General features: G+C 38.5%; 2 protein-coding genes across 8 annotated transcripts in view; one reads left to right on the top strand and one right to left on the bottom strand.

Moving 5' to 3' along the window:
- Window positions 1–27,263, top strand: part of Fgf13 (fibroblast growth factor 13) — a 516,781-nt gene that overhangs the window by 203,614 nt on the left and 285,904 nt on the right. The window lies entirely within an intron of this gene.
- On the bottom strand, window positions 23,574–24,296 carry LOC120099243 (high mobility group protein B4-like). Its single transcript, XM_087601041.1, has one exon. The coding sequence runs from the start codon at window positions 24,133–24,135 to the stop codon at window positions 23,629–23,631; it is 507 nt and encodes a 168-aa protein (XP_087457167.1). The 5' UTR covers window positions 24,136–24,296; the 3' UTR covers window positions 23,574–23,628.

Below are 27,263 nucleotides of genomic sequence, written 5' to 3'. Positions count from 1 at the left end.
TCTGTTTTAATCTTTGCCTCTCTTTCCTGCCAAGGGTATTCTTGTTCCCCTTTTAAAGAAGGAGTGAAGCATTCACATTTTGATCATCCGTCTTGAGTTTCATTTGTTCTAGGCATCTAGGGTAATTCAAGCATTTGGGCTAATAGCCACTTATCAAAGAGGCAAGCTTTTAAGATGAGAGAGAGAGAGAGAGACAGAGACAGAGACAGAGACAGAGAGAGAGAGAGAGAGAGAGAGAGAGAGAGAGAGAGAGAGAGAGAAGTTAAAGTTTGTCCAATCCTCATTAGAAACAATGGCTTAGCATAAAACTCTGTCTACTGGGATTTTTTGAGGATGGAAACATTTTAATTATTTTTTAATTTATTGAAAATAGATTCTTTTCACACATAATATATATATATATATATATATATATAGTTTCCCCTTCCTCTATTCCTTCTAATCCCTTCTTATATATCCCTCCCTCCATATTCACACCTTTCAAGGACAGAAAGTCTTTTGTTTATGGTTTCTCCAATGAAACTTATAGTCACATGTTCCTCTGTACACTTGTAACGTTGTTGCCAGAATGATAAAATGAAGTTATTATTATATCTAATTTGAACAAACATGCAGATGCATTTATATAGCAACAGTTATAAGCCAAATGGAACACAATTACGTTACAGGAAAACCACTCACGAACAGGGAATGCTCTGTGATAATATTGGTGCCAGGGAATCAGGAGGCCTGTTTTAAGTGATCAGTTGCACAGTTTCCTTTGGCTTTGCCATTTTTACTTCCTATCTCATTTTTTCTGTCTGTCTCTGTCTTTCTGTGTCTGTCTGCCTCTCTCTCTCTCTCTCTCTCTCTCTCTCTCTCTCTCTCTCTCTCTCTCTCTCTCTCTCTCCCCCTCTCCCCTCTCTCTCTCCCTCACCCTCCTTCTCCCTTCTCTCTCTGGCTCTGCTCACCTTTCTTGTCTTTCCTCTCTTTCATTCCTATTCACTTTCTAGCAGTCAAAATCCTCAGCCAAATATGGTTTCAGATACATGGACTTGTAAGCATGTTTACATCAATTAAAGACAGTAAGATATCTTTGATACTAATATTAAGATGCATTTGATGAACAGGCTAATTTCTTAGGAATGAAAGGTGGAGTGAGGAAGTTGCAAGCACTGGCTTTACCTACTTGGAAGGAAAATAGATTGGGGTTGGACCACATGAACTAACAGTCACTCATTCTGATGCTAAGACTACTTTTGTGGCCAGTCTACTCAATCTGAACAAAGATATGGGCTTCCTAATACAAGTCCTTTCTCAGCTACAATTCACTTGGTTAAAACAGTCCATTGTTAGTGTTTTGGACATTTTAAACATACACTGAGTCATAGTTAGTACCTTAAATGACTTGAACATTTCGTGTTAGAAAAGAAGCTATTTTATAGGACACTGTAAAGCATCTTTTTATTCGTGGAATATATCCATATTAAAATGATACCTTTAGCAACCTTCTGTAGAGAAAATGGTGACTCTGACCTTTTATTCCATTTGGCCATGGATAAAAGAACTATAATTTCAGCAATCAAATCGCAAATGTGTTATTGTGTCTGTGTTCTCTATACAAAATGCCATTTCATCTGTCAGCTAATAACCCACCTTAATTCATTTTCAGTATACTGAGTTTTTCTGAAAAATTCTCACATATACTTCTACTTTTTATTTAATATGAAATAGAATTGTTGAAAATTCTTACATATATTTAAATAATAGTTTTATTAAAACAGATTTGGAAAGCCAGAGGAAAATGGTCCTTGCTTTGAGTTTGTCCCCAAAAGCAAGAAGCTTCTCTTTGCCCTGTGTGTAATGTAGATAACATTTGTCAGAAGACCACCCTAAAAACAGCAGTAGTTTGTTCCTCAGTCTGTGTACCATCCCATATTAAAATTTTCAACGTGTTTCTATAGGGTTGGTTATACAGTTTCAAGGCAGAAAATTTGCTTACTTTGTGTAGGTCCCCCAGCTTCCATCCCCAGTATTGCAAAACACATTTTCTACTGAGAGAGGAACAAATATAGAGTGAACAGTGATTCAAAACCTGATGAGCATATCCCATACAACTCCATCAAGCCTTGTTGCATGGATTGTTTAAGTGGCTATAAGCTTCATCTCACTCAAGCATGTGCCAGAGTAACCTTCTGCTATTCTTAAATGTTCTATAGACTCTTAACTGCCTTGCAGATGCAGTCTTTTTAGCCTAGATGTTAAAGCCTTTGGGATTTTTGTTTTTCATATGGTAACCAACCTGTATGCCTACTCTTCTACTGTAGCATCAGAAACTGCTGTTAGCTTCATTGGCATCCCTGTGCTTCTCTGTCGTTACAACATACTCTCCTGGTATAACAGATACCTCTTCTTCCTCTTCCTCTTCTTCCTCCTTATATGGCCTCAATCTAGTATAGACTAACCTGTCCCTTATTGCAGATATCCTAGTCACATCAAAGTGGTTATGTAACACTTTAGCATTGTGCTGTAGAAGAGCTTGGAAATAGAACCCTTGGGATTGAATCCCAGCTATGTGATCCTGAACAAGACTTCCCATCTTACTTTTAAGTCAGTGCCTTCATCTGTGCATATGCCATAGGCTTTCTGAGAGCCAATGCTTGTAACAGTTCTCCGTGTACAGCACAACGCCATGCACACAGCGAGTTTTAGTCCTTTCCTTAATGTTTCTCCATTGTAAAACAAGCCTAGGCAATTTTGAATTAATCAGTCTCAAATGCCAAAAGAAATATGTCAAGTAACTCTTGGCCACAATGATCAAAATATCACAGAAGTGATTGCTATTTAAACTCCAAATGTGACTAATGAAACAATATTTGGCACAAGAAATGGCACAGAAATCTTTAATACCATTGTGAACTTTGATTTAGGGGTTAAAAGAAGTCTTTACGAAAAGTGATAATACATTACTGCACTCACAGGATTTGGCTGACAGAGACAAGAGAACTCACATGTCAGTATCAGCTTTATTTGCACAGTAAACTTGAGGTCAGTGAAGACTAGATGAGAACCTGTCTCAAAAAAAAAAAAACCTGACAGTAACAATAGTAACATCTTGGGCTACTAGTGTAACTATTGTATCACAACGCTTGTATTGATAAGTAAGTGTCACACTTGATTACACGGCACCTGATTACCAAAGCCCAATGCTGACCCACCAAGCATTCTATTTTCAGCGCTGTGAGAAATGTACAGACTAATTACATCATATATGTAAGAGAAACCATAGTTGCTCGTTTTTAAAACACAGCCTCGTGAATACTGTTAAATTTATATTATATAGTTTTTTCCTTCAGTTAAATTTTCCTAGATTAATTATCCTTAAAGAGTAAAAAAATTAAGTTTAAACAGGAGATAATTATTCAATGGAAATGTTTAGAAGTAGGCTTGAGGTCACAAGTTTGCAGGGTGGCAAGAACTAGGCAGGTTATCAGGCTTGCATGGGCTTTGCTTCCTAGGACTAGAATATCCCAACTGATGTATAATAAGATGGATACAATGTTCCCAGATAGAAAACCATGTTCTCCATCCCCTATCATTCTTTTCATCAATGTGCCGTGGAGCTTAAACCTAGTAGTCATGAGTTACCAATACCCCAGTCCTGTTAGCCTCGTAATTTCTTTCCAATTCTGTGCTATCTCATCCTCAATTGTTAGTTTACCCCATTTCTTACCTCAGTTTTCTACTCATTCTTGAACTTACATGTTGACCTGAGCTTGGTACTGAAAAATAACATTGAGGTAGCCTTTAATTTTTCCCCAGGGTCAATCTCATTCAATTGTCCTACCTCTGTGTCCTCTCCCTATGCATTCTAGAATTCCATGCCCTTCTTGTGACCCATAACAGGCTTAGGCAGTACCTGGAAGAGAAAGAATGACTATATTTCTACTGGCCATTTGGACAGAATAGAATATTCACAGTACATGTAATCTTCCCAAATGGAAGCAGGAATTCAAATTACCCCTTTTTTGTACTAGTCCTTGGTAATAGCCTGCTTTTGTTTATATACAGAATATCCAGAATATGGTCTGTGCAATTGCTGCCGAAAGTTTGCTTCTAGTCTTTCTTCCAATGAAAAAGCAGTTTCTGCAGCTCTATTAATTTTTGTTGACTGCTTAAACTAAATATGTTTTTTTAAGTTGAGTGACTCTTCAAATTACCAGTAAGTTATGGTGTCAGATGAAAGGGCTATTGTGTTCTCAGTTTAATTATCTAAGTGTCTAAAAGGAATATTTGTCTGTAATTTCTCAATAATGGAACTTGAAAGCCTAGTATTCTCCATTATATGTAAAAATAGAACTTGATTACCACAAAAATATGGCTAATAGGTGAGGACTTAGGAGGCTCTGAAAATCTTGATGAAATGTCCAGTAGATAAAGGCCGGTTTGGAAGTGATCTATTAACTCCCAAGTGTACTTTTGTTAGTCACCAGCCAATTTCCTGTGCCCCCTTGATGCTTTGTGGGAACAGAATTTCTCCTAACAGTTCTTAGGCAGAACATAAGTGGAAGCACTCTTGAGCTAGAAACATCACAGCGAGCTTTGGATCAAAGGCTTTATGAGAGGACTCTTTTTAGGAGCATCAGAATTGGCATTATTTCTGTAGCCCACCTACTACTAAATATTGTTCTTCTTCTCCCCTTCCAACATTGTTGTGGGGAACAATATGACATAGCAAACCTAGCAAAGACTATGGGAACAAAGGGACTCTAAATCCCCACTGTGCCCTTTACTCGCTGTGTGACTCACTATAAAATGAGGCTTGACAACTGTCTGCCAACCAAGTCTCCAGTGAGTTGTTTAAAAAATATTTATTGACTGCTCCATTATGACACTGTACATACAATGGCAAACACAATGAGCAATGTTTCTGCCCCCATGAAATTTAAAATAAGCACACTGTGAGAATTTAATAGAAATACTGTTCAAAATAGACTTATTGCTCACAAATCATGGATTTCTTTTTCTTCTCTCAAGTTTGACTCCATAAGGCTAGGTATTCATGTCATGTATGTGAAATGCAATGTAGCACTGAGTATGAATGTATATGTGTATGTGTATGTATGTAACATCTATGACCATATACACACATACCCTCAGACTTCGGTTTATTCTATGTGAAGACATTTCCAGGCTTTGCCCTTGTGATAAACTTTATTTATTTGTATTGAGTGGCTTACTTGTCAATGAAGCGGGGTGAACATATGGAACAATCCTTGAGCCAAGTGTCTTCAGAGGAGTACCTTGGCTTTACACTATCACGTTTAGTTTCCTGTTCTTGTTTTTTTATGGAAGACTGTGACAAGCCATGAACTCTCTTATTTGTTGCAATTATGTTCCAATGAAATCGATCCCCTAAAACATTGTGCTTTAGGATCCAAGACAAATGTTCTCATGAAACAATCAAATTAGTAATAACACCCCTCACCATGTCACATATTTTATATACGTCACATCCCACAAGTTGACTTTATTTTGAGAACTTCTATGAGCCATATTTGCATATCTGCTCCATTTGATCATTCTGTACAAATAACTCTGCCCTGTGTGTTTCACATCTTTGTACATGATACAACCAGAAAAGTTAAAAAAATGTGTGTAGTCAACCTAAATATTTTTATTCTGATACCCACCTCCCCAAGTCTGTTTCCTGATGAAGTTCTCTTGAGTTCCTGGCTTAAAGATAGCCCCATCCCACTGTCATTACTTTCATTCATATTCTTGCGCAGGCACAATTTCTAACAATAACCAAGCAGTCTTCCTTACCTCCAATCAACCTTTCTCCCCAGTTTGTAAATTTACTCCAACATCGAAATTCTGTTACACAGTTGACCTTGTCACTGTCCTGTACAGTCCTTTTTAGTGACTTCTTTTGTCTGCACAGAATAATTGGCTAATTCCTTAGAATGATGTACAGAGTTCGGCCAGATCCTTTCTGCTCTGTATTTTGTTTCAACTACTGTTATTCCTACTTATTTTCTAACCATCCAAACTACACATACCCTTGGCAATGCGGCATTTTTTCATTCTGTGCACATCTGTGTGCCAAGTACTTGTCTAGACACTGGGTATATCTTAGTGACAAATAGAGACAAAAGACCCTTCTATCATGAAATTTGCATCCTAGTGGGAGAAACAAATAAGAAATACATATACTCTTCCATTATTACCGCCTTTGTGTCTTTCCTTACGCCATTTCCTCTGCCTGCAGTAATTTCCTTACCCTCTATTTTTCTAGAAATTGCCTATTCCTCTTTCAAGCCTGCCTTTGTGAACATTCCGTCTAAGGAGAAGGAGCATTTCTGCCTGCTTTCTACCTTTCTGTAGTTTGAGGTTGCTGTTTCTCATTAGTTGCTTGTCAGACATTGCCCTCATGACTTCCTCCATTTAACAGGACAATACCCTTTTCAGTTCTCTCTCCTCATTACACATCTCTGTGCTGGCACATAGGCAGGGAGCAGAGAGTGTGATAGAGACCATGAAAAAATGAGAGGACATGGAAAAGGGAGGGAGAATAGGGGAAAGGAAAAATGGGAAAAAAATGGCAAAGGGGGGAAGGTGCACAAGAGGAAGAAGCTTGAAAGAGTTGTAACTGTTTGATTTTATTACATACCAGCAGTGACTCAAGTCAAGAAAATGCCAGAAAATTTAACAACAAAACATTTAAAAAATGTGAAAGGAATGACTATTTCTTCCTGAAAATTGGCTCGTATATCATTGTATCCACAGCTTATTAAAATATGAAATTAAATGAAATCTCCCTCACATAGATAAATTAATCTTGCCTTCAAATCTTCTTGCTATGTAATAATTATCAAGGCTTGTAAGAATTAGGGTTGTTTTTATTTACATCATTGTTCCAAGTAGCATCAAGGTAGACTATAACAATATTGGGCATACAAGGTACATATTTTGTTCAGGTCCTTAATAGTTAGCTGAATTAGGGAAAGCGTTTTCACAATAGGCGGCTTTGGTTTCCTCAGCTGAAAAAGGAAGGAGACGGGACAATTGTTCCTTTCAGTACTTCTCGTTGCCAGTTTTGAGAACACACTAATTGAGTGGTGATTAGTTACAGACAGCCTCAATTTTCATTTCATTTTCTCCAATTGTACAGCTTTGTGTTTTTCCTTTGTTGTGAATAATTCTCATCATAGTCTTTCCAGTGAGATGCCCTTGATGTTGATTGCCTAGATGTCATAGCCCACCAACCCTCAGGACTTGCTCTCATCCATAAACTTCTGCCTTTGTTTGTCCTGAGACCCATACCTATTTCTACTTCAGTTCACAGTAATTCTGTGAAGATGAAGGCCTGACATTGCATCTGCTATCACAAAAGATTATCTTCCTTTAATGGTGCTCCTTTATACAGAATTTAAAAATTGTCCTCTAAATTGCATATATTGACCTTATAGCATAATAATATTTAAAACCACAAAAATGGGAAGAATAAACAACTGTAAATATGGAATGTTCAAGAGATATGAGGAAAGTATTGAGTAACTTTTGGACTATTGAAGGACAGTATCAAATTAGATTCTTACTCCATGTCCCAACATAGACAAAGTGAATTTCAGATATATTGAAATATTAACTATAAAGGCAAAGGAAAGAAAAGCTATAAGAGAGTTAAATAATTCTTAAGGTCTGGGTATTTTTATTTTATAAATGTAAAGGTAGAAATAACAAAGAAAATGATTGATGCATTTGACACATGAAATTTTAAAACAAAATAAAATCAAACTCTTCCATATATTAAATGTCAAAGCATGTATGAGGCTCTGGTTTGGTTCCCAGCCCCCTTTACCACAGCCAGTACCCAAAAGGCAGAAATAGAACTGAGGATTTTTTTTAAATGTCCAAATCAACATCCATTAGATTTCTTGGTGGGCTTATACGAGCATCTATTCATTGAATTCCTCTTCATTTTCCTGTCGACCTCTAATAGCAGAACTTGAAACTAAGGAATCCAGAATGTTTTCAGACACTTTAATAGTTTTAATAATGGATAGAATCACAGTGGAAGGTTCTTCATGATTGGAATCTGGAAAGGGAGTAATGGGAGAATTGTATCTATCATTTATTTTTTAGGATAAAACAAGCAAATGAAACCATTCAAATTAAGCTCCTTGTTCAGTGCACGATTTTGAGAATTACAACTCAAAATGTGGCTAGTTGATTCCAACCGCAGTACATTATGCATGCCCGGAGAATAAGAAGAAAACTAACAAAGAGAACCATCATTGTTACCACTTTATTTCTTTGCTTGGAAAAGTTCCTTATCACTTACCCTGTTTCTCCCACTTCTGAGTATCCTCTTTGAATGACTAAAGATAAAGCAGTTAGCTGGAAAGGTATTTCCAATTCACCTTAGCATAGCAAGAGGGAACAGGCTGCTATGAAGTCAGGAAAGAGAGACAATTGAACACATGTGCTAAACCAAGTTAATGAAGTCATCCAGACTGTGTTGGTCCAGGGAATATGTACTTTGTCATTAACCTAGTCAGTGGGAAGGGAGGTAACCAACAATTTCTGTGCCAGCTATGGAGTAATAGTTTTCAGGTATTTTGTTTCCTAAGCTACCATACATGTACTACTGCAGTAGTACTGCCCAACAATGAGAGTGGTCCAAAAAATCTTTCAATGAGAAGGATTCTAGGCTATGTCTAGAAATATAAGAGGCATTTCATAACTCATGTAAATGGCCAAAGGTCACTTAAAAGAGTTCAATTTTCCTAGCAGCAAATGATTAGGGACAATCTCTTAACCCATCTGCAAACATGTATTGAGTGCCTACTATGTGCCAAGAAAGTCAAACGGGGATTCTATTTCAGGCAGTTGAACTTTTAACTCCCATCTGCTCTCATTGTCTTAACCATAAATCTGATCTGAAGGAGCAAAGTAAATCTATTCTGGTGCTTGTTCATTCTTCCTCCACCTTCTAAATAGCACACAGCAGCTGTGCTTAGCCTTTGTGAATACCATAGAAATCAGTTCCACATCTGATACTCTGTTAGGAATGTATTAATTGTTTTTCATCGTGACAATGCCTTCTAATTAGCTTGAACAATACCCTCTGTCTCATGTTTAAAGAGACTTTGTGCCTGGTGATTTCTCTAATTCTGACAAGGAAGATTAGATGGGAATTGATCTGCCTCTTGTTCTCCATTCTCTTGTTATTTCTTCATTTTTTATAGCTATAAACTAATATCCTAATTTGTATCTGCTCTTTATTAAAAGTGTAATGGCTTAATAAAATCTACCATTCTGCATCTCTTATAGCAGGAATTCTGCACTCCTTTGAGGATTTTATGAAAGCTACACGACCTGTTCCCAGAGAAGTGCCCTGTTCCATATGTACATATAATTCAATTTAGCCAGTGCAGGGAGGCTTGTACATGTAGAATGCTGAATTTCAGTACTATCTAGGGACAACCTTTTAGATTATCAAGGTCATTGCCTCTGAAAATTACTTCAACTAGAACACTCGGTGGTTGAAGAAGGTAGGAGAGAGGCAGAGATTAAGTGGTGCTCACCACTACTCTCAACTATAGAGTGTATCTGAGGAAGTTCTGAGAAAAACAGTGTATAAGCTCATGATATAGTCCAGTGTCTTTATTATTTCATATGAGAAAGGTAAGTCACATAAAAAAAAGAGTTGACTAATACAAGGTCATGTCCCTTTTCCTTGACAGAGCTTGGACTTCCACACTTGCTTCCCAGTAAATCTGGGTGCATTGTATTCAAAAACATACGGTAAATAGAAGCACTATCATTTGAGCAATAGAAATTGGGAATGCAACTGACTTGTGTGCTGTATCTACTTTGAGGATTCAGAGAGAGAGTGTTTGTTCTCCTTGCCTATCTTAGATCTGCCCCTTGATTCTCACATCTGATTTCGTATTTTTTCTTTTTCACATGTGTGTACATGTACAATTGTGTGTGCTGACACACATGCATGTGGAAACCAAACCTGACACTGGATATCTTGTTAAATTGTTCTCTGTCACTTTAAAAAACACATGTATACATACAGTGTCTCACACTAAAGTTGTTGTTAATCAGTGTGACTAGACAGATTAGCTAGTAAGCTTCAAGAATCCTCCTGTCGCTGCCTCCCAGTATTCAGATTTCAAGCATGTTTCACTGCACTGAATTTTTTGAGTAAGTCCTGGGGATCCAAACTCACATCCTTATGCTTGTCTGGCTAGCATTTTAGCCAATGAGCCATTTCCACAGGCTGCAAGCCTTGTGTTGAAAGTATTGTATTCACTTCCAGTCATCTTTACCCCTAAAAATGGAGACTGGGCAGGAGTGTAAAAGCAATGTCTATCCCAGAACTAACCTGTGTAACTTACTGAGTTTCCTCCTCTCTCTTTGGCCTCATGCTTTAGAGAAGAATTGGAGACTTGTACTCCATCAATTTTTCTTTACATTTGTCTAAGACTTGAGGACATTGAAATCATCATGAGAGCTATTTTTAAAGTGGAGGACCCAATGGTGCCACTCTTAGAGTCTAATGGAGAGCTCTAAGGTGTGGTCACAAAATCAGCATTATAATTCCTGTCCATGGGCAGCTTTGATGAGTAAGCATGTGTGGAAACCAGAGATCCATGAATCTACTGTTCCCAATCCTTCTGCCTTAAAACAATCCACTTCGAAACCAAAGCAATCTCTACTTTTTTCATGAAAGGTTATTGTTCTCTGTAAAAATCATCCTGAGTGAGGTAACCCAGTCACAGAAAAACACATGGTATGCACTCATTGATAAGTGGATATTAGTCCAAATGCTCGAATTACCCTAGATGCCTAGAACACATGAAACTCAAGACGGATGATCAAAATGTGAATGTTTCACGCCTTCTTTAAAAGGGGAAGAAGAATACCCTTGGCAGGGAAGAGAGAGGCAAAGATTAAAACAGAGACTGAAGGAACACCCATTCAGAGTCTGCCCCACATGTGGCCCATACGTATACAGCCACCCAATTAGACAAGATGGATGAAGCAAAGAAGTGCAGACCGACAGGAGCCGGATGCAGATCGCTCCTGAGAGACACAGCCAGAATACAGCAAATACAGAGGCGAATGCCAGCAGCAAACCACTGAACTGAAAATAGGACCCCCGTTGAAGGAATCAGAGAAAGAACTGGAAGAGCTTGAAGGGGCTCGAGACCCCATATGTACAACAATGCCAAGCAACCAGAGCTTCCAGGGACTAAGCCACTACCTAAAGACTATACATGGACTGACCCTGGACTCTGACCTCATAGGTAGCAATGACTATCCTAGTAAGAGCCCCAGTGGAAGGGGAAGTCCTGGGTCCTGCTAAGACTGAACCCCCAGTGAACTAGACTGTTGGGGGGAGGGCGGCAATGGGGGGAGGATGGGGAGGGGGAAGGCTAGGGAGATGTTGGTCTGGAAACTGGGAAAAGGAATAACATTTGAAATGTAAATAAGAAATACCCAATTTAATAAAGATGGAAAAAAAGAACTTTATATAAGTTTCTCCAAACATGAGTTGTCATGCATGTTCATTCTTCACAATAGTTTTAGGTCTATCAGTCACTCCTTGTGTTTATGTATTCCTTTATTCCGTTAAGTCACTTCGCAGCACATGAATACAAAACAGTTTGATCATCATTCCCAGGTGTATGTTACTCCAGATACATTTGTGTTCAGGTCTTTTTCAGACCGACATTTTCACGTTTCTTACAGATGTGGATTTCCTGGGTGACATGGGAAGAGTATGGGTGAACATTCCAAGGAATTCCTGAGCATATTTCCAGTCTATCACTTTATGTTCCTATTACTGACAAAGGAAATTTGTGGACACTTGCCAGTTTTGTCAGCACTTAATATTTACATTTTTCTTCAAAAATTAGCTATTTCAGCATTTGTGTTCTGTATCATTGTGGTTCAAGTATGTGGTTCTTAGATGTTTCTTTATGAAGCATTTGTTCAGTTTTGTACGTGTATGAGTATATTTTGTATTATGCATTATGTGATTGTGTATATGTGTTATCTTCATGTTTGTATATGGGAAGTAGCATGGTCCAGGCACCCACATATGGCAGGCAAAGAAGGATGTCAAGTGCCCTGCTTAATTGCTCTTTATTATTCCTGTGATAACAGTCTTTCACTGTACCCAGACATGTGCTAGCAGCTAGAAAGTTCTAGTGACACTCCCACGGTGCTGAGTAACAGGCATTTGCACACTCAGCTTTTCATGTGAGTGCTGGAAATTTGACCTCAGTCCATCATGTTTGCTTAGGTAGTGCTCCCACACAGCTACTTCCCCAGCCCCTTTAAATTCCGTTACTTTTATCGAATTGTTCATATTTTTAGAATTGGTTTGTAGGCATTTTTAAAAATACAATCTGGATGTAAATTCTAGAAGCAAGGTATAAACCTTGTTTCTTATTTTCATCTTTAGGATGTAAATTATCTTTTAATTTCAATAAAGCTAATCTATCATTTTACAGTTCATATTTTGTAGCTGAAAAATATTTTTCCAGTATATACTTAAAAAATCTTTTTCTGTGTTTTCAAAAGCCTGCCTTTTAATCACTACAATATATAGCCAGTATTGTTCTTATTCTTTTTTCATTTAATTTGATTTTGTATTATTTTAGGAAAAATTATATATATTTTAATCAAAATACAATCACATTACTTCCCCTTTCCTTTTCTCCCTTAAGCCCTTTCCAGTTTTTCTCCTTTCAATGCCCTCTATCCTTTCCTGTTCTCAAGTTGATAGATGCTTTTTCTTTGAATCTTTATTCTTATGTGTGTGTATGTGCTCATATGTGTGTATGTGTGAAAATATAAAATAATCAACATGCTGACTCTTTTTCTGTTGCTTGTGTATATATGTTTTTATGGCTGACCACTTTGTATTAGGAGGCTCCTTCGTCAAAGATCAAGTGACCATAGATATTTGGGTTCATTTCTGGGTTTTCAGTTCTAGTCCATTGATCTACCTGCTTGTCTCTGTACCAAAACCATGTAGTTTTTGTTACAATTGCTCTGTAATACAGGTTGAGGTCAGGGATGGTGAGTCCCCCAGAAGTGCTTTTATTGCTGAGTATTGTTTTCACTATCCTGGGTTTTTTGTTTTTCCAAGTGAATTTGGAAATTGCTCTTTCTAACTCTGTGAAGAATTGAGTTGGACTTTTGATAGGGATTGCATTGAATCTGTAGATTGCTTTTGGTAAAATGTTCATTTTTACTGTATTAATGCTGTGAATCCATGAGCATGGGAGATCTTTACCAATTCGACAAGTGATAGAGGGCTAATATCTAATATACAATGAATTCAAGAAGTTAGACTCCAGAGAATCAAATAACCTTACTAAAAATGGAGTACAGAGAAAAACAAAGAATTTTCAGGTGAGGAATATCAAATAGCCAAGAAACACCTAAAGAAATTTTCAACATCCTTAGTCATCAGGGAAATGCATATCAAAACAACCCTGACATACCACTTCTTGAATATCTAAGATCAAAACTCAGATGCTGAGGAGGATGTGGAGAAAGGGGAACACTACTCCATTGTTGGTGGGATTGCAAGCTGGTACAATGACCCTGGAAATGAGTCTATTGGTTCCCCAGAAAATTGGACATAGTGCTACTTGAGTACCCAGTTATACCACACCTGGGCATATACCTGAAAGATGCTCCAACATATAAAAAGGACACATGCTCCACTATGTTCATAGTTACAATTTGGAAAGAAACCAGATGTCCCTCAACAGAGGAATGGATATAGAAAATATGGTACATTTATTCAATAGAGTACTACTCAGCTGAAAAATAATGACTTCATGAAATTCTTAGTCAAATGGATGAAACTAGAAAATATCATTTTGAGTGAGGTAACCCAGTCACAAAAGAACACACATGGTATACACTCATTGATAAGTGAATATTAGTCCAAATACTCAGAATACCCAAGACACAATCCACAGACCTATGAAGCTCAAGAAGAAGAAAGACTAAAATGTGCATGCTTCAAGCCTTCTTAGAAGGGGGAACAAAATACCCGCAGGAGGAAATATGGGGACAGAGAGTGGAACAGAGACTGAAGGGAAGGCCATCCAGAGACTGCCCCACCTGGGGATCCATCCCATATGCACTCACCAAACCCAGTTATTATTGCGGATGCCAAGAAGTGCCTGCTGACAGGGTCCTGATATAGCTGTTTCCTGAGTTACTCTGCCAGAGCCTTACTGATACAGATGAGGATGCTTGTAGCTAACTATCAGACTGGGCATGGGAGACTCCAATGAAGGAGTTAGAGAAAGGACTAAAGGAGCTGAAGGGGTTTGCAACACCATAGGAAGAGCAACAATATCAACCAACCATGCCCCCCTCCTCTGAGCTCTCAGGGACTAAACCACCAATCAAAGAGTAAACACCAAGGGACCCATGGCTCTAGCCGCATCTGTAGCAGAGAATGACCTTATCTGACATCGGTAGGAGCAGAAGCCCTTGGTCCTGTGAAGGGTCATTTCTCAAGTGTAGGTGATTGCCAGGGTGGTGAGGTAGGAGTGGGTGGGTGGGAGGGGGAGCATCCTCATAGAAGCAGTAGGATGGAGGATGGGAGGCGTGGAAGTGGGAAAGAGGATAACATTTGAAATGTAAATACTTACAATATTCAGTAAAAATGCAAAAAATATATTGAAGTTCATCCACATTAAAAAATAGAGTTACATTATATCTCCTTATATCAGTTTGTAAGCAGAACCATGAAACTGAAGTTGATCTACCAACAGTAAATAATCTGTATTTACAGACATAGTCTTTCGTATACAAGAGTAATGCCCAGTCTTTATACATTAATCAATACTAATGACAAAACATCCTGGCACAGATATGGCAGACATAATTATATAACTCCAAGCCATAAAGAACAATTTCACTAAGAACTGTAATTAAGATGGACAGAGTCATATAATAATGTCCCAGTTATGGGATATTATAGTTATATCTAAGTAAATTTTTGTTTGTTGTTACTTTTGTTTGAACTAAGGTATTGCCAAGTCGCTTATATTGGCCTAAATTCCAGCTTCTACCTCCCTGATGGTAGAATATCAGAAATGCCACCATGCCTGCCTAGAATATCAGAAATGCCACCATGCCTGCCTAGAATATCAGAAATGCCACCATGCCTGCCTAGAATATCAGAAATGCCACCATGCCTAGAAGGCTTGAAGCAGTGCTAGTCAGTAAGGAAAGCAAGGAATTTGAGATGAAATAAATACAGAACTCTAATATGTGGGTATATTACTTAATTACTGTGAATCCAATTTCTATCAATTCCAAAATGATGTTTTAATGTAAATTGCCAATGTATTTAGTGTTTTATAGGCTTTAAATTTACAATCTTGTATAGAGTAGGCACTCAAAAAAGATTGTTATTGTTTTTCTTCATATTTGTAGTGACTCCTATTACTTCTGTATAAAACAGTGAGCTAAGAAGTGATTCTGAATTTAAAATGAGTTATAGCTGGAAAGCAATGAAGGATGGTTTTATTTTTTAATGGATTCTCTTTGGTGTAGGAAAATTGTATTCACAAACTATGTCTTTATGGTATGTGAACTGATTTTGTAAGTCACGCATTCATTCGATGAATTTTTGAGTCTGGACGATAGAAACACATATTAGAATGACTCTATATAATAGAAAAGAATAGAGCTTTTGATTTAAACACTTCCTCTTTGAACATCTTCCTATTGTGGTGAATGGGCAGAGGGAGGGTTCGAGATAATACATTTGAACTGTTTCTACTGCTTTTGTTGCTATTTTCAAAATGATTATAGGGACCAAAGTGTGTAAGTATATTTATTATCATTTTTATTTTTCTTTTAGAATGTATCAAAGCCTTTTAGATCTGCATGTATTTGTATTTGTCCTCATACTCTGGTCTCAGTCTACATGTGAAAGTTTACCACTTTGCCGACATAGAAAGCCCTTTCTTGTTCTCCCAATCATCTCCACCTTTAACTTGTTCTACAACTTTATTCATGATATGCTACTTGAAAAGTCTTCCTTTCTGATTCTTATTTGCTCAAACAGGCCAGTTTTGACCAATTGTGCTTCTTACTATTCCATTGTAGTGGAAAGATCACAGACTTTTTTTCCAGCACATGTGAAACAGAAATAGTAACGCTTGCCTAATAGATCAGAAAAATGAGCATATTTGTTCCTTGCCACTTCTCTTAATTTATTTGCTCATTCTTCATAAGCCATTAGTTTGGAATAAGAGCAATCTTTCTGTTTTAACTAGTTCAGGGGATAGATATAACATGGTAGATAGTGACAATTATAAACTGAAAAATAGACCATGGTCCCTGCCACCAGTAAGTCATAATGTGTATGAAGTGAACTTGCCAGATCTTTGGTTGACATCACTTGGAGATTTAGCCCCATAACCTAAGTTATAAAATACATGTAAAAAATATTTTAGAATCTTTTACCTCAAGACTTTTAAGAGTTCATGTGTATTTTGTCTTCATGGTTCAATGAGAAACATGATTTTGAGAAATATTAAGTGTTTTTTACTGATTAAAAAGCTCCTGTATTGAACACACAATATCCTTAAGCATACCTGATTATTCTTTTAAAGCCAAAATTTTAATATACCAATTAATCTTCTTCTAGGATACCTTTCTTAAAGCTTCAGTTCTGGAGGAATTTATTTTATTTTATTTTGTAACATTTAGAGGTTTCTCCAACTGGGGTGAAGTTCAGCACATACTTCGTGTCCTGAGTTGATTTCGTTTATTTGTTTTTGTTGTTGTTGTTGTTGTTGTTGTTGTTGTTTTTAGATCCCTCAGAGCTGACCCTCAGTGAGCGTCTATGTGAAATGTCAATCATAGTATTATATCTTAGTTTTCGCCCATTGTCTAGTTATCTAGAAATATCAGGAAAGTTATTTTAGAATGAGTCTTCATATCAAATCATAGTGGATAGTTTATAGGCACTGTTTTATACTCTGGATATCACAAGGAAGTAAAGAAACACAACATACCCATTCCTTCTCTCTGGGTAAATTGACCTCTTTGGGCTCTTACGATAAAAATACCTCACAGCAAAAGTTCTGGGCGGTCGTTATGAGGTCTGTCTTTCTGTCATAAAAGTGGCTGACCTCTTCCTTTGTTTTCACATGATCTTTCCTCTGCCCTCATCTGTTTCCTAATTTATTTTTACTATAAGGACACACATTAGACTATATTAGAACCCCATATATATAACCTCACTTAACTTAATCTATTTATTGACTTTTATCTCTAAATGTAGACACCTTCTAAAGCACTAGACATTAGGACTTCATCAGGAATCTTTTGGCACAATAAGTGGCCTGCAGTCAATTCGTGATCATGGTCAAATGGATTTGCAATCATTTTGTGACAGATTTACTATTTAGTCTTGACTATCTAGATATCAGATCCTCTAATGTCTGTGGGTTTAGCCTCTTAATATATACATAGCTATTACTCAAACACAATTCACAAGACATCCTTATCGTAGAAGCATGAATGAATCAAAGAAGTTAGTGCTTAGAACATACATATTATCTATTCAGGCATTTGTAATAAGACTTTAAAGCTTAAACCACGCTATCATTTAGCAACATAATTTGCTTCTCATTTTAAAAATGGGGGTAATGACATTTAGAGATACCAAGGCGATTTACTCTAAGTTTCAAAACTAGTAAGTACTAGACTTCAGGTCTGACTAGAAATCTGACTTTAAATCCAGACTCGTTCTACATGAATCCTTTTATCTGGAATAAAAAGATAAATGTACCTCTTCTCATTTGAACCTGTTTCATTAAATCAAAAATATTCTATGGAAGAATTTCTAACATATTCACCATAATAGTTTATTCATATACCATATAACGTATACCAGATACCCATGATTATGTGAGTTTCTGTTAGTCTTGCCTCACATGCTATTTCTATTGTTTTACTTGTTAGATATACTTATACAATGGAACAATTGAGAAATGGCTATGGCAAAATTTTCAATTATAAATTGGAAAAAGATTCGGAGGCGTGATAGCTCAGCTACAGATGAAGTGATTCGAATTTGTCCCGTGGCCATCACAATCAAGATCCACTTTTCTGTGTCACAACACAATGCTTTATAGTATCCAAATGCTTTGTTTAAGTGTTTCTTATGAAGCTATCCTCCAATATCCCCCAGGAACAAAAGTAGAACCATTCCAGTTCTCTGAATGTTTTCTATGCTTTGTGAATGGTTCAGTTCCTGCCTATTGATTTTTTGCAGAGCAAGAGGATGTTAGCAGGTTCAGTGACAGATAAATGCATTTCTGTGTACTGAGGGGCTATTTAAAACTATGGAAGTTGGTGAAAATAACAATGTTTCCTACTGTGAATTTCTTTACAGATAACACAGGCTTCTAAATCTCATCTGATTTTCACAAAAGCTTATTGAACTTATCAGTCAGGGATTGTTACATATACTTTCCAGATTTAGAAACTGGAGTTCAAAGAAGTTAAATGCAGCCAGAGCAAACATCCAAGTCTTTTGATCACCCTCAACTTGCTTTCTAAATTATTCATTCCATGTTTGGCATGCTGTGGTCATTCACTTTCAACTTTGGCGAAATTTTTTTTAACTTTTGCAAAACGTTATATGTAGAATTGTGACAATTAATAGTTGCTTACTAGTTTTAAATGGCCAAGCAATTGCCTGCATTCATCTTGGACTCCACAAAACAGAACACTTAATGGATTCAGTCCACATCTCAAGTTTTCTTCCTAGTGTTTTAACCTTGATGTTAATTTATATCAAATAGTCACTATGTGTTGGACTCATTGCATTGTTAGATGCTGTCTGTACAATCTTTCTGATGATGTTCATAACGTGTTTATAATGGGGGGTGTTATCTATCTACCTTAAAATGAGGATAATGAGGTTTGGAGCTCTTTAGTAATTTTATTTTTCAAAGTTACACAGTAATTCATACAGTCAAAACATCAACTCTTAGTCTGCCCTGAGCCCATTATGTGTCCTTAAATTCAGCGAACTGCTTTTTAAAATCTGTTTATTTATATGTTATATATTAGAGTATGAAAGCCATTTCTTAGAAAACAGGTTGACAAAAAAAATAAAATAATCTTAAACATGCAGTGGTATAAACTCATCTAACCAATCCAATCAGGTAGCAATTTTCTTTTTTTTTATATTTTTTTTTATTAACTTTATTTCTTATATACATTTCAAGTGTTATTCCCTTTCCCGGTATCCGGGCAAACATCCTCCTCCCCCCTCCCCTTCCTTATGGGTGTTCCCCTCCCAACCCTCCCCCCCTTGCCGCCCTCCCCCCACCAGTCTAGTTCACTGGGGGTTCAGTCTTAGCATTTTCTTATTGTTGGTTACATAGCTTGTATAAAGTTGGGAAATTATGGGACCTTATTTAGATGTTTCCCTGAGTTTAACTTACAGACTCTAAGAGCTAATGGAGAGACCCTCTCTACTCATTCCTGATTCAAATCTTTGGATTCTTATCTTCCGAACCAACATCCTTTGTAGCTCTTTGTTTTGTATATATAAAATAACTTAAGGAAAAACATAGCGAGGTCGATCTCAGTACCTGAATGCTTTCTTGATTATAATTGTTAGCAATTAGTATTAACTACCATCATGATATACACCCATTGGAAAGGTGGATCTCTTTTTCTAGAATGATGCCTACTGTTCATTAGAGAAATCAGGGTTGCCAAACTAAGCTGACTTCCTTTACACCCACTACTTGTATGGTCAGTACACATCTAACTCCTTCTGTTGCTACCTACAATCTGCTTGCATCGTGAAGTATGGTGGTGGTAGCATCACTGCTAGATAAGCATTCCATACCCAAGGTCTTTATTACACAAAGGTCAGTATGTTAAGTATTCTGACTTCTCCAAAATGTAGACTATCATGGTCAGCTGAATACCTCACCTCTGTCCATGAACTTCAAAGATAACCAGCTTATTCCCTCAATTCCAAGGCCACCAGTGTAGGGGAATGTCATGGTGGGGAGGCAGGAAGTGGGGTGCTTGGAGAGGGGAAACACACTCATAGAAGAAGGGGGAGAGGGATGAGATAGGGATCTTACAGATGGAAAACCAGAAAAGAGAATAACATTTGAAATGTAAATAAAATATAGCCAATAAAAAAGATAAAAAGAGCTTTAATAGAAGATTAAACTGGAAAAACAAAACAGAAAAACAGTGCGTGGCGTGGCTAGCAGACATAGGTCCAGTGCTTCAATGTTAAAATAGCATTATTATTTCCATGTAATTGGAGATAATTTATATGCAATCGTTTAGTTAAAAAATCACTAACCAATGACTAAGTAATGTTTATTCTTCTGAATATAGACCACCTGGAGCAGGAGAGATTGCCCAGATGGTAAAGTGCTTTGTGCACAAACAGATCTCCAGTAACCACATGGAAAGGAACATCTATAATCCTGAGCATAGGGGGTCAGAGACAGGATGATCCCTGAGGCATATGTACCATCTACTTTTGTGAATCCATTATTTGCAGGTTCAATGACAAATTTTGTTTCAGAAAACAATGTGTAGAAGAATCAAGGAAGACACCTGAGAATGTTGACCTGTTCTCATACCCACACCTGCACACACATGCAGATGCTACTCACATAAATTTATATTACCAGCTTCTTGAATAAAAAATACTTATGATAAAATTTCCACTGCCATCAAAGCTTTAATATCTTGGTATATTTGAGGTATATTAATACAGAAACTACTTTAAATTTTATCATCATTAAATTGGATTTCCCAACTTTAAGATGTAATATGTGGCATGCATAGGAGGATTTTGTGCTAGAAATGACAGTCCCATCATTAAAGGTGTCTTTAGTTTCTGCTGCATTACATATTTAGAAGTTTTAAGCCTATTTAGAAATTGTTTTTAGTCACCTCATAACTCCTCCTCCCTCTGTTCCTCAAAATCATTAATAACTATCCATTCAAACATTTTGTTAGCATGACATTACAAATGTTGCTACTGGGCACAGCCAGAAACCGAAAGTGTCCTGTCCCAGAGGACTTCTGCCTTTTTGTGTCATGAGTCCACCAGGCAGGTCAACTGGAGTACAAAAGTTGGTCTTACTTCTGCTCTCAGGTGTGTAGGTGCTCCTGGTAACTGGCTTTCAACTCTCAGCACAGGCAGAATCCTGAAGGGTTCTGCCTCTGACTGCTTCTAGGTCCCTGAGCCCAGGGGGCACAGATGGCATTAGGTGATTTCTTCTTGGGTCAGGAATGTGGACAGAAAGTAAGTAATTGTCTCCTTTGAATTCTAAGGAGTGTCTGCACTTCTGAGGGTTCAGCTCTTTTCCTCACAGGATTTGGGTGCAGGGACTGTGTGACCGGTTCAGTTCAGTCAGATTTTTTTAAATACTAAAATTAAGGTTATTTTGTGAGGAACTAAAGTAATGTTTGCCAAACATATTTATCCACACCCACAGTTGTATGTCTCACTCTAAAAGCTTAACATTGAGTTTTAATTACTTTTTAAAAAGATTTTTTTTTCATTTTATACAAGCACACTGTAGCTGTGCACCCAACCAATGAACAGAAGCTGCTGACCCCACTGGTTGACTTAGGGAAAAGCTGGAGGAAGCTGAGGAGGAGGGCAACCTTGTAGCAGGACCAGCAGTCTCAATTGGCCTGGACCCCTGAGATCTCTCAAACACTGGAAGAGGCCTGCAACCCCATAAGAACAATACCAACCAACCAGAGCTCTTACCTGCTGAGCCATCTCTCAAACCCTGGTGGCTACTGATTTGAATCCAATCAGAAACAGGTGGATTTCTTTGAGTTCCAAGACACTCTTTCTCAAACAAACAAACAAACAAACAAACAAACAAACAAACAAACAAAAGCACAAATCATTTAAAAATATGAAAAGATGGGCTAGAGAGATGGTTTAACAGTTAAGAGCACTGACTGCTCTTCCAGAGGTCCTGAGTTCAATTCTCAACAACCACATGGTGGCTCCCAACCATCTGTAATGGGATCTGCTGCCCTCTTCTTGTGTGTCTGAAGACAGTGAGAGTGTACTCACATGCACATATGTGCATCCAGGCAATGGACAGAAGCTGCTGACCCCTATGGTTGAATTAGGGAAAAACAGGAGGAAGCTGAAGAGGAGGGCAGCCCTGTAGGAGGACCAGCAGTCTCATTTAACCTGGACCCCCGGGATCTCTCAAACACTGGACCACCAACCAGGCAGGCTCTACAAGTACTCTCTTCCAACTGAAGGGCATTTCATCTAAGGTCCCCCCTCCCTTTGAGTCCTGAAAGTCTCTCACATCTCAGGTCTCTGCTACATTCTCAAGGATCCCCCCATCTCCTAGCTCCTGAGGATGCCTGTTTCCATTCTTTCTGCTGTTCCTCAGGGCTTCAGTCCTGCTCCCCCAAATACCTGTTCTTCTTCCCCTCCCTATCCCCCAGCTAGCCAGGTTTCTCCCACACACCCCCCACTGCTTTTTTTCTTCCTCCCAAGTGGGATTGAGGCATCCTCACTTGAGCCCTTCAGCTTGTTAACCTTCTTGAGTTCTGTGGACTGTATCCTGGGTAGTCTATTTTGTTGTTTTTGGCTACTATCCACTTCTTAGTGAGTACATACCATGCATGTTCTTTTGAGTCTGAGTTACCTCACTAGGATGGTATTTTCTAGTTCCCTTCATTTGCCTACAAAACTCATGCTTACAAACAGGGGCCTACCATGACTGCCCTCTGAAAGGCCCAACAAGCAGCTGCTGAAAGAGTCAGATGCAGGTTTTTACACCCAACCAATGGACAGAATATGTTGACCCCTGTGTTTGAATTAGGGAAAAGCTAGAAGAAACTGAGGAAAAGGGCGACCCTGTAGGAGGACCAGCAGTCTCTATTAACCTGTACCCCCAAGATCTCTCAGACACACTGGACCACCAACCAGGCAGCATACAGTAGCAGATCTGAGCCCCCACAACACAAATACAGCACAGGACTGCCCGGTCTGGGTTTAGTCAGAGAAGAAACACCTAACCCTCAAGAGACTGGAGGACCTACATGGACCCTAACCGGTTACATGGTCCTAATGTGTCAAAATCCAAACAACTTGATTCCAAACCCAGAGTTGTAATCAAAATCAAAATGCTTGCATGCACAGACAGCACAATTCGCTGTCTTTTTGGTCCCATTCCCATGAGATGGCAAGTCGCAGCAAAAGCTAGGATTTGTATTAAGAAATCTCTGAACCGATCACTACATTTTTGGTCACAAAGGATCTGTGGGGCTGGCTCCCTGTACACAAATGGCTTTTCGCATGTGTTTGACCACCCAGGTCAACCTAGGCCATTTGGGTCCTGCAGCCAGTTCCTGTCTTAGAGCTGCCTCTCTGAGAGCCATCCTCCCCAAGGCTAGACCTGAATCAAACCACTCACTGGTGGTAACAGCATAGCACGCAAGGACAATCAGAAAACACTAAACACCAGAGCCAGAAAGCCAGTTGAATGAGGTTTATTGTTTCAGATTGGGTTTGCCCCATCCCTTGAAGTTTTACTCCCCGCGCTGGCATTGGTGGTAGTAGGCCTCCCGCTCTTCAAGGTACTTGGCCCTCAGAATCGCAGCCTTCTCCACATAGTGACTTTTGTCCACTTCCGAACACCTGGACCACATTCTTTTGGCAGCCTTGGCCACCTGCGCCACAGTCCAGTTTGGGTGTTGTTCTTTTATCTCATCAAAGTGGTCCATGGAGAAGAGCAGGAACGAGGATGGTGGCTTCCGCGGTGCGTTCGGATCCCTCCTTCTTCGCTCCCTCCTTGGCCCGGTGTAGTTTCTCATTTCACGTTGGTACCGATCTCTGTCTCGCTTGGCCAGGGCTTCATACTTCCTCTTTTCCTGCTCCGAGATGGTCCGCCACTTTTCAGAACACTTTCTAGAAAATTCGGTAAAGTCATAGTAGCTGTTTGGCTGTTGCTCCCTCATTTGATTTCTGAAGTCCATCATAAAATGGACATAAGGAGAGACGTTCACTTTCGGTCTTACTTTGCTGTCTTTTCCCATGTTTATAGAAGCACGAATTCCGATCCTGCTGATTGGAGAGCAGCGATTGGTCTTCACTACAGGAGCAGCCTAGACAGTGTCCTCCATGGGGTGAAATCTTCCCTCTGTGTGTGCCTCAGCCAGGGCCTGGCCTTTTCAGTGCTGATGGGCATTGTTGGGTCAAAGAAGGTAATTGTGACGTCATCCCTGAGCTGACCAATGGCAGCCAAGCTCAGTCATTTACATGTAGGCCCTCTTTTTTTTTAAAGATTTATTTATTATATATAAGTACACTGTAGCTGTTTTCAGACACACCAGAGGAGGGCATCAGATCCCATTACAGATGGTTGTGAGCCACCATGTGGTTGCTGGGAATTGAACTCAGGACCTCTGGAAGACCAGTCAGTGCTCTTAACTGCTGAACCATCTTACAGCCTGAGTTTTATTTTTTGATGTCATGAGCTTCTCAGTGAGGAATCTGGAAGGAAGAAATATCATATTATATTGTACGATCTCTCTGTGTATTGCTGACCAGATGCTCTCCTATGTGAACATGTTCATTGGAGAGCCTCAGTTTCAGGGATGCAAATACATCATTCAACTTTTCTCACACACCTCTGGATTTCTTTCCTGTCCCACCCCCATACTTGATCTTATTCTCCTTTCCCCTCCACCTCTCCTCTTTTACCCATGTCCATTTCTTCTGCTTCCAGCGATTATTTTCGCCCCCCTTTTAAAGCGATTACTTTCACCCCATCCTCATTTGGGCCTTTCTGCTTGTTAATTTTTTTGCAGTCTGTGAATTGCATCTTACGTATTCTATACTATTCTATACTTTTTGGCTATTTTACACTAATTAGTGAATACATACCATGCATGTCCTTTGCATCGGGCTTGCCACACTCAGGATGATTGGTTACCACAGTTAGAATGATATTTTCTAGCTCCATTTGCCTGCAAAATTCATGATGTCCTCATTCTTAATAGCTGGAAGGTATTCTGCTGTGTGAATGTAACACATTTTCTGTATCCACTCTTCCACTGAGGGACATCTGGGTTGTTCCCAGATTTGGGTTATTATAAATAAGGCTGCTATGAACATAGTGGAGCACGTGTCTTTGTTATATGTTGGAGCATCTTTTGGGTATGTGCCCAAGGGTATAGCTGGGTACTCAGGTAGTTCAATGTCCACTTTTCTGAGCAACCTCCAGACTGATTTCCAGAGTGGTTGTACCAGTCTGCAATCCCACCAGCAATGGAGGAGTATTCCTCTTTCTCCACATCCTCGACAGCATCTGCTGTCACCTGAGTTTTTATCTTAGCCATTCTAACTGGTGTGAGGTGGAATCTCAGGGTTGTTTTGATTTGCATTTCTCTGATGAATTAAGGATGTTGAACATTTCTTCAAGTGCTTTTCAGCCATTTGCAATTCTTCTATTGTCAATTTTCTCTTTAGCTCTGTGCCCCATTTTTAATTGGGATATTTGGTTTTTGAAAGTTAACCATTTGAGTGCTTTGTATATTTTTGATATTAGACCTCTATCAGATGTGTGATTAGTGAAGATTTTCCCAATCTGTACTTTGCCAATTTGTCCTATTAATATGTCTTTTATCTTACAGAAGCTTTGAAATTTTATGAGGTCCCATTTATCATTTGTTGATCTTAAAGCATAAGCCATTGGGGTTCTGTTCAAGAAATTTCCCCCTGTTCCAATGAGTTCAAGGCTCTTTTCCATTTTCTCCATTTAATTCAATGTATCTGGTTTTATATTGAGGCCCTTGATCTTCTTGGACTTGAGCTTTGTGCAAGATGATAGACATGCTTCTATTTTCATTTTTCTACATACAGACTGCCAGTTAGACCAACACCATTTACTAAAGATGCTTTCTTTTTTCCACTATACGTTTTTGGCTTCTTTGTCAAAAATCAAGTGTCCATAAGTGTGTGGGTTTATTTCTGGGTCTTCCATTCTATTCCATTGTTTACCTGTCTGTCCCTGTACCCAATACCATGTGGTTTAGTCTAAAGCTTGCAGAAATGATGTCAGGCTCAGTTTTTTTTTTAATCCAGTAAATGGTCTATAAAAAACATTAAAATAAACCTTCCAAGTTGAATAACAAAACAAACAAAATCCTCAAAAAGCACATACTGTAAAGAATCAATATTAATGACAATTTCATCAGTTGTATTCTGCTTGTGAATTGAAGAGCTAGAAGACACCATTGAGACTAAGACTAGATTCTTAATGTACTCTCCAGAGATTTGCTGATAAAATCCTGAGATGGATTCTTTCTTATGGATAGGAAAAATTAGTTTTGTAGTAATGTTTTTTTCAGGAAAGCTAGAAGAGAGTGAGACAAAGACGACATTTTCTTACTGTTTATATGATCAAGTATGTTGGTCCCTGGGCTGTAGGTAATTCAAAGCTGGACTATGGGGAAGGCTAGAGGTGGCCTCCAAGAAACTCTTTAAGTGGTTTGATTACTGTGCAGTTGTATATGGGGACAAAACACCTACTGTGGCTATTTGGGGGTCAGCTTTACTTGTCAGTGCAGATAGCATCCAGTGCTTGTTGACTCAGAGAGATACTTTACTCCAGTCTATACATTGTGTAGAAATGGGAACATGAGTTTTGGCATCTCATCCCTTTCACTTATTCCGTATTTACCTTGGGACAGATGATTCATCCCTTTTACCTCAGTATTCTTATTGAAGAAATAGAGAGAATAATAGTATCAACTACAGATACTGTAGCTTATCTAAAACCCTTCCTCCCAAGACACACAGATCATAAGTATAGTTCAAGGAGATATCGCTGACAAAGAGAGCATCTTCAGGAACAAGACTATCAAAGTTATTAAGTCTACTTCTTTGAACATACTCTCTCTCTCTGTCTCTCTGTCTCTCTCTGTCTCTCTGTCTCTGTCTCTGCCTCTGTCTCTCTCTCTGTCTCTCTCTGTCTCTCTCTCTCTCTCTCTCTCTCTCTCTCTGTGTGTGTGTGTGTGTGTGTGTGTGTGTGTGTGTGTGTGTGTGAGTCCCCTTTTCAGAACATAAACAGATCCTAGATTCATCTTAGTTTGGTCCTGAATTTCTGAGCATGGACTTTTTAGGTAAATGGGATCCTAGAAGACATTAGGAGACTCTGTAT

The sequence above is a fragment of the Rattus norvegicus genome, chromosome X (genome assembly GCF_021556685.1).
Source record: "Rattus norvegicus strain SHRSP/BbbUtx chromosome X, alternate assembly SHRSP_T2T, whole genome shotgun sequence".
NCBI lineage: Eukaryota > Metazoa > Chordata > Mammalia > Rodentia > Muridae > Rattus > Rattus norvegicus.
This window is presented reverse-complemented; position numbering and strand designations above follow the sequence as displayed.